This window comes from Amblyomma americanum, chromosome 3 (genome assembly GCF_052857255.1).
Source record: "Amblyomma americanum isolate KBUSLIRL-KWMA chromosome 3, ASM5285725v1, whole genome shotgun sequence".
Classification (NCBI taxonomy): domain Eukaryota; kingdom Metazoa; phylum Arthropoda; class Arachnida; order Ixodida; family Ixodidae; genus Amblyomma; species Amblyomma americanum.
The window spans coordinates 132,663,956-132,672,504 of NC_135499.1; the positions used below are offsets into that span (position 1 = coordinate 132,663,956).

The 8,549-nt window shown below is 49.7% G+C and overlaps 1 protein-coding gene across 1 annotated transcript; it reads right to left on the reverse strand.

Moving 5' to 3' along the window:
* Positions 1 to 1,817: 1,817 nt before the first annotated feature.
* Positions 1,818 to 7,172, reverse strand: LOC144123312 (uncharacterized). The gene is made up of 3 exons (XM_077656163.1): positions 6,919 to 7,172; positions 4,119 to 4,741; positions 1,818 to 1,933 (listed from the first exon to the last, which is right to left on the reverse strand). Exons 1-2 carry the CDS (start codon positions 6,995 to 6,997, stop codon positions 4,188 to 4,190), a joined length of 633 nt encoding a protein of 210 aa, XP_077512289.1. The 5' UTR covers positions 6,998 to 7,172; the 3' UTR covers positions 1,818 to 1,933; positions 4,119 to 4,187.
* Between the last annotated feature and the right edge of the window lie 1,377 nt (positions 7,173 to 8,549).

Here is an 8,549-nt window from a genome sequence, read left to right on the forward strand (position 1 = left end):
AAGAAAACAGAACCGGCCGGCGCACTGAATCGAGACAAAATTGAACACATTATTTGCAAAGCCCCATTCCTCCAAACGACTGCTTCTCATATAATTTGAAAATCGTTTCAGCTTCCCTGTAAGGTTAAATTAGGCAAGAATAAAGGATAATTAAATAAAGGTAAAAAGGATAGAAAAGGAGGGCTAGGGAGGTTATTAGGGGGAAAGCATTGATAAAGTGTATTTCAGCACTGAAAAAAAAAACGGTGCAATATATTTTTTTTCATAATACCTATACTTCATTTTCAGGTTCTCAGACCCTGCTATTGTACCACGTGAACACAAAAGGACGGTGGTTTAGCTCTGGTTAACCCTAGTTGAATTGCGAAAGCTTCGTTTCCTCGGCACGTCGTCTACGCTCTCGAGAGCTCAACTCTCGAGGACGACTTCTAGCCGCATATTCGTTACGAAGCTTCTCGAGTCGTTCGGCGCGTTCTTCTGGTGTCTCTTGAGCGCGGTGTCTCTTCCTCGCTTCGTTCTGGTGGTGTGCTTGGCTTGAAGCACTCTGGCACGGGTCGGCCCGGTATTGCACTGCCTCCGGGATCGGCCCGGGGCATGTTAGCGCGCGCCTTTTCTTTCTATCTTTGCTCTCCTAACCTTCAACACCCCTACTTTCAGCACGAGGCAGCGAGCGTGGCTCGGCTTGAGCCACTAGGCAGGCCCATGCACTTTCCTTTTCTTTTTTCCTATCAGCAATAGCAACAGCAACAGCTTCGCTCCGTCGTTGTTGCGTCCCTTTCGAGCTCTCCATACTGCTACAATACACTGCTACAATACACTGCTGCCCGGGCCGATCCCGGATGCAGTGCAATACCGGGCCGACCCGTGCCAGAGTGCTTCAAGCCAAGCATTCCGCCATACTCCAAAAATAAGTTTAGTACCTTGGGTCCAAGGACTCGCAGCAGAAATTAAATCAGGTATCATATACACGACTACACGACTACAATACACTGAGGCGAAGCGCCCATATATATACCCCCTGCGGGGCGACACCTCTTCTGCCTCTACCCCAGCGGAGCACATCTGGTGGAGCGAGCAGAGACGGCAGCGGCGTCTACGCCGGCGCCATCTGTTGGAGTGCGGCTGGGGCGTAGCTAGGCAACGGCAGCTCAAGGTAGGCCACGGCATACGGCATACGACATAGGCATACGGCGCGACGAGCCGAAATGGTTCGCTGGCTGGAATAGTAAATCTTTCGCTTTAAAATCATATTCGGAGCATCTCACTTTTCTGAGGTATTCATCAATGTGCCTACCAAGCTGCAGGCGTCTTCTCTCGGCATCACTTAAAGCCGGTTTCGGGGCAGTGTACAAATGCCGCTTGCATATTGGAAGCGGCTTTGGTATGAGGCGCTGTATAGAGTTATATTAGCTCCACAGACGTTTGGCTAATGAGAAAGTGTTTATGTCTAATATTCCTGGAAAAATAAAAACCAAATACGAACAAAACGCGCATTATTTCAGGAGCAGCTGCTTACAGTTAAAAGAAAAGACAATATTTTTGTATAATTTTATTTTCACAAAGGTGAACAACAAATAGAATTGTTTATTTCAAAAATCAGATATGCACATTACAATCCACTATTATAGTAGGTCATGTTCGCTTCAATATGTGCGGGTCACAAACACAGACTACTGCACAGCGCAGGCAGTCCAAAGGTTTTATACTGCTGTAGAACGAAGAAGATTGTAGCATGTAGCCATTAGGCCGCTTAATTAAAGTGAAACAACAATGAGCTGACAGCATTCAAAATTTACTTGTGGTGAGTATACTAGAGATCGAAGATAACTATTTTTTCTTTGTTGGTTGTCAGTCGAATCAGTCACGCTGACTGACAAACTACTGGAGTGGCGCCAACAGAGCTGGCGCGCTCTCCTCCAGGCTTGCGATGAATCTGCAGAATAAAGAAGATAAAACAGTGCTATAGTAAAACACATTAAGAGATTTCGGTTACCAGAACACGAGAAGCAAGTTGAGAGGAGACACTCCATTCCTTTGCAGTGACACTGAGCTTTCTCTAGCCTTACGCTCCCATTTCATGCATAATATTTACAAGCTGTCTATTTCAAGAACAAAACAATCCTGGGAATGGCTACTCAGTGCTACGTGGAAGAATGTTATCGGTTATTGCGTTGTCCTATATTTGCAAATTTGGCGCACATCAGACAGGCTGCACATAAACAACGGTGGTCCTGCTACATATATATATATATATATATATATATATATATATATATATATATATATATATATATATATATATATATATATATATATATTATTCTTGATTCGCCATGTTTCCAGCTCATGAGCATGTGTGCCTCCAGAGTATTCATCGCTATACGGCCTAAATAACAACAAATGATTTTACAGTCATTAGCGTCACCATTTATTGATCAATGAAACTATAATGTGCTTCAAAAAAATAAATTGAAGGGAGCCATCAAATATAAAGCTATAGTAGTATTGCAGTAGTATTTAACGTGGGCACTCATAGAGAGGCTTACTGTCATGCAGCTGTCCTTTTTGTGTTTAACATGCTTTGCTTCATACAGTGTTTCCTGGCAGCTGTTTCAAAGTATGCTGCTGGTATGCAAAAACTCCTGGCATTCTTCACAACTACAGAGCACATGTACTACTGCGTGCCGAATATCTAAATGACGAAGATCAACGTCAGGATAAAAAACACGAAGATCAAAATCAAGGATCGTCTGAAGTCTTACAAGGGGAACGCGGACATCGGATTGTTTCCTGTAAATTTCGAAATAATTTCCGAGAAGGTGGATATTATGCGGGAGATTTGGCCTCGGGAAAAGTCTGACAGAACTTTGTTGTGAAGCAGGCGAGGTTATTGGCAGGTTGTCAAAAGAGGATTCCGAAAACTACGATAAAAGTTAACCATAGATTCTTAAGAAATACCCCCAAATCAGCGACGCTTGCTGGCGCCGCAGCGAAGGCGCAGTGCGGTAACAGGGGCTGACTTTTGAGGAGTTCGGATAGAAGTTAAAAGTCGATCTTACTGATTGGCTTGAAGGTGAAGAGGCTTATGACAGTTGCGACAATGTCTAATCTGCCTTGAGCAGCCCTATACTGTTGTGTCGGCGAGGAAGCGGTTGTCCCAGAAGATTCGGAACTGGGGCTCCGGCGCCTGCTGCAGGCGAGTGCTGACGGCAGCGAGGCTGAAAGCCCGGCAGGGGGGGGGGGGGGGGGGACGCCGCTACCCCTGGCCAACACAGGAGTCTTGGACAGAGTGGACTAGAGACCCGAGGAGAGAGGCGGCTACTCCGGGCGCTCCGCGACCACCTCGTCTCGAACTGAAGCTTAACATGCTCCACAAAGTTTAGGCACACTTTCCCCTTTCTGCTCCTGCGGCCCCTGTCCTGATTGCGCTCCTTAGGCTGTGATGTCGAATCCCAATGCTGGTCTCAACGCTACAGTCTGACAGACCGCAGGTCCCAGGCTGGCATATAAACCAGGTTGCTTAAAAAAAAAACAATGTGTGCGCTCTGCGCCACCCTCGTGCACAACGGTAGAGCAGCGAGTGCCAATCAGTAAAAAATTAGCGATGGTTTAGCTCTGGTTAAACCTGGAGTGGCGCGAGAGCTGCAGCCGGCCGAGTGGAACTTGCTGAATAGTCAGTCTTTCGGCGCTCCGTTCCGCTGGGCATTCCTTCATCGTCTTCGTCCCACTTGAGACGGCGCATGCGCACAGCTGTGGCTCGGATTCGCCGGCGCGCAGGGCCGCCGGCAGCAGCAGCTGCTCCGCACCACGCGGCACCAACCACGTGATCAGCCACGGCGCCGCCACCACCATGGCGCCGCCACGTTGAGCTCGAAATGCTACCGTAAAGTAGCTATCGCTACAAAAGTGAAACTAGATGTAGCCCATGTATCTATGATAACGTGCTCGTTGCTGCGTGTGCATCAACAAGATTACGGCTGCGGCGAGGTGTAGCTTTGTTTAGAGGGCAATGGGCTGCTCCAGCCCTCTACACAAGTCTGACGCAGACTACACATCCATAAAGAACAGAACATGCAGAAGAAAAAAAACACAATTAAAAGTGTTGTTTGGTCTCTTACATGGCGCCTCGGGTACAGGTGCCGTGTGCGCTTCATCCTGCGAGAACTTCTCTTCGCCCGAGTTGCGTTTCAGAGAATTATCTCGGGCTCGGAAACGTTGCTCACAGAATCGCTGCGTCTCGTAGCCTCGGCGTCGTAGCTCGGGTGGACAGGAACGCCTTCGCGAGCCTCGCGTCCGCTGCTGTCGTGCCCATGTACGCCTAGGAGTCCTCCGAGCTCGTCGCCTGACGGGTTCGTTGCCTCCACGGCCACACCATTAGCACCTCTCAATGTCTGCGCTGCTTTGGGCCTCCACGGCTGAACGACCGTGCCGGCTTCCGGGCTGACCTTCAGCCCAGTCGGCGAGTTGGGCACATAGTTCTCCTCCAGGTGAAGCTCCACGGCTTCATCAGCGTCTTCATACCTCAGGCGGTCAGGGTTCTCGCCGGCAAAGATGACGTAGTGGGTCAGTGTGGCCGCCGCCACGGCCCACACAAAGACGCAGAGGCCTAATATGACGAGCACGATGACCAGGCATCCCCCGTTGCTCCCGCCAGTGCTAAATCGCTTCAGAAGGCCAGCCACTGACGTCGAAGGCAGTTGATCGCTTGCTTCGGTGACCCTCGTGGTGTCCCCGTACCTCACTGTGAGAAAAAAGAAAGGACAGATGTGGGAACTGAACTATAAACTCCGTGCACTTTCCAACGGAAGATAGGTCCTGGACTTAATGTCCCTTCTGTTATCATGTTCGAGAGCAAAATCACTTTTTAGTTCGGCAATAGTTCTAAAGAAGATATAAGACAGACACCAAAATGCGGACATAGATGCATTGAGGTTGCGCCTTGTGCTTTAATCAGATTGCTATTGCGCAAAATACAGCTGCGTTAGGCGCTAAATGCAGTAGCCCAGTTCGCGCACACCACTATGACGTTGCAACATGCCTTTGGGCTGTGCGTTCTGACTGTGCAACAGCAAGGCTCCTAATATTACCCGCAGGAACTGCATGCATCCGTGTCATGCGGACTGTGTGGTGCACTCTGAAAGGTCATCCATCTCGAGTGCTCTGTAGCCCCGTGTTCGCCAAGATTTAGAGCGAAATTCGATTTCGCCAGAAGGTATTCGCAGGCGCACGCGGTACCTCCCGTGATAGCGAAGGATGTCCCCCAAAGACGCCGTCCGTTCTCGGAGGAGGGGCTTATAACAACATCAATGTATGCAATTCTGTAAACAAAGAAACTCACCCTTCTCACCCTACGCCAACCCCCGGACCTCATTGGAGATGTTAACCATGTACTGCGCCACGGCAGTGCACGTTGAAGAGCCGAGGTGGTCGAAATAATCCCAGAGTACACTAGTACGACGTACCTCATAGCTGACGTGTAACGTCGGCACGTTAAACTCCACGTACTATACCGAACTATACCATACCGTCTTAAGTCATGCCATGCCATGCTATGTGTGATGTGCACACGTAATCGTCGGGGGATTTTCGAACGCGGTGCCTACACAGTGGTGCGTCGGACAGCGGAGCGGAGATCGGGTGGTTCAAGCGTGGAGGTGGTAGCCGTCGGACGTTGGGTCCGTGCTGCCGTGGACCTCCCTTGGACCACCGACGCAAGCCTCCTGCGTTCCTTGCAAGCGTGGAGGTCGCAGCCCATGGATTGAGGGTCCGTGCTGCCTAAAGACACCCTTGGATAGCCTGCTTAAAGCCTCTGGCGTTTCGGGCCGCCGTCGACGGTGTCGGCTACGCTTCTTTTTTTCATATTTGAACAGCGCAATAAAACAAGAGGACACAACGAAGAATGGACAGCACAAGCGCTGTTCAAATACGAATCAGTACCAACTCGCCCAGTTCGCAGCTTCTTCTTTCTGCGGCTGCCAAGTTCTTCCGGCTGCTGACGGGAGTCCACCGGCATCTCCCTGTATTCCCCTCCGCTCCTAATACCACCTGGCTCCCTTCCGTCGCTTCCTTCGACGCAGCGCCAGCGACGCATAGCACTACAACCACCCGCGTCCGCCCTGTCTTCAAGGTATCCCCACTTCACCTGGGACTCTCACTACCTGGTGAACTCTTTCCTTTATTATGCAGTGTTGTACGCGTGTTGAGTGTGTGTTTTCTTGTTTTCGTTTCCGTTTCTTATCGGTCCCTTTCCTTTAAGTTATAAATGCGACTTCGTTTCGTTTTGTTTGATCTCTTTGTTCTCTTTGTTTCGTTCGAGCCTGCACGCGATAGCGTTCACCTTCGGAACGTCGGGGAAGCCTTACCAATTCGCGACACTATGAAATGCCGCACCGTACCATACAGTACCGTACCATACAGTACACCCGCCGCGGTGGCTCAGTGGTTAGGGCGCTCGACTACTGATCTGGAGTTCCCGGGCTCGAACCCGACCGCGGCGGTTGCGTTTTTATGGAGGAAAAACGCTAAGGCGCCCGTGTGCTGTGCGATGTCAGCGCACGTTAAAGATCCCCAGGTGGTCGAAATTATTCCGGAGCCCTCCACTACAGCACCTCTCTCTTCCTTTCTTCTTTCCCTCCCTCCTTTATCCCTTCCCTTACGGCGCGGTTCAGGTGTCCAACGATATATGAGACAAGTACTGCGCCATTTCCTTTCCCCAAAAACCAATTATTATTATTATTATTACCATACAGTACTACAAATCAATTAGGAAAAGGTAGATTCTCGCGGCTATATAGGAACTCCGCTGACGATGCGGAAGATCTACCAGTACGCATCGTCGATGTGGCTTGAGCAAGAAGTTTTGTCATGTTGCGTAATTGCGTATCTCATGCATGTGACCTAACCTGGTGACGTACTTACTGTTATGATACATCCAGGCGGCCCGCCGTGTTGCTGCCGGCTGAGCACGTTCCAGCGGCAACGTCCTGAGGTCGTTCATTCGAGGAGGTTGGTAAGCGTCAGGAACAACGTGCTCGCAAAGAAGGGGCACCGTCGTCGTGGACGACGCGAGGCAGAAGCCCTCCCCATAGGCTGCCCCGAAGAACCACGCGTCGTAGTGGACAAGGGCTCCGTCCTCAGTGCGGAAGACTCCCTGCGATGTGCAAACTTCATTCTCGATGTAGCGGTGGCTTACCGTTGCGCCACGTCTTCTTCTTCTTCTTCCTCTTAAAACATGGCACATACCCACATGGGGGGATTGGCCAGGGTGTAGTGGCACCTTCGCCACTACACCAAGGTAAAAAAAGATTCTCGAGCACTATCTTTTTCTTTGGGTACCTTCTAACAAGAAGGGGGAGGGGGGGGGGGTGTACTGGAGATAAAATATTTTAAGTGCATTACAATAAAATATAGATTATCAGTGTTGTAAGACTGCCACTCTGATATACCGAAATGTAAATGCTTTCAGTGCTCGAGCAAACCACAATCCGCAAATCAATGTGTTAATCCAAACTAGAAGCTGTTGCAGGCAGTAGACACTGCATATGGCTAGGTCGGGACGGCGTGGCTGCGACCTAGCCCGAAACTCGCGGGGCGTGTCTCGGGACTCGGGCTCGTGCTAGTGTTGTTGTTTGCCTGGATGTAATGAAGCCGACCTGTTTTCTGCAGTCTCTCTTCTCCTCCTCCCCTTCCCCAGTGCACAGTAGCAGGCTAGATATCAATGTTTCGCGGCCGACCTCTCTGCCTTCGTTTCATTAAATTTATCTATATATGTTACCAATACAAACCGGTGCTCATTTTTCGGATGAAGGAGGAGGAAGCAAAAGTATCCATAACGGCAGACTTATGTGGAGCATACACCATATGAAGGAAATTGCTGAGATATGGTGTTTTCTCATGGCGCACACATGAACGAGAAAAATGTGCAGAAAAGCGGCAGGGCTAGGGTACAACGCCTCAGCATTCACCGAGGAGGTAAATTAAAGTCTAAGTGCTGCTACATGTACACCGTCTGCGTTGCGGACTGAAAAAATGATTATTTATGCTTTAGATAAAAATACAAACTATGCATTCCGGCTCTAAAAGCCCTTGGCTACAGACTTTGGAGTATGCAGTAACAGTAAAAAGCCAAGAAAACCGGAGAAGTCTGGACTGGGTGCGTTGAATCGGGTTCACAAGAGAGAAGAGGTTCAAAACGTCTAAAATAACAAATCCGCACGGCATTTCTCTCGGTGCGAAAAGCGCCCCACCCAGCAGCAGACACGTTGGTTTCCGATACCAAAGAGCTCGATGCCCTGCGGGACCATGCGGCTGGGCGAAGCAAGCATAAGTTTCGGGGAAGTCGCCCTTAGGCCTGAAGCAGCGGAAAAGAGACAGGGTAAGCCACCCATTCCGGAGACCAGTGAGCCCTGACACTCGTGTAAAGTATTTCAGTAGAACACGTTCTTGGGCAAGTTGGTTCATAGCTTGAGTAGATGAAGCGCACAAAAACACAGCACACAGGAAAGGAAGACACGAGACAGGTGCTACTTGCAACTGTTTATTGAAGTCAA

Excerpts from the sequence above, each read along its gene's own strand:
- LOC144123312 (XM_077656163.1), bottom strand. The coding sequence starts at position 6,997 with ATGAACGACCTCAGGACGTTGCCGCTGGAACGTGCTCAGCCGGCAGCA. Across the intron at positions 4,742-6,918 it reads CGCCTGGATGTATCATAACA|TGAGGTACGGGGACACCACG; the intron begins GTAAGTACGTCA and ends TTTTTCTCACAG.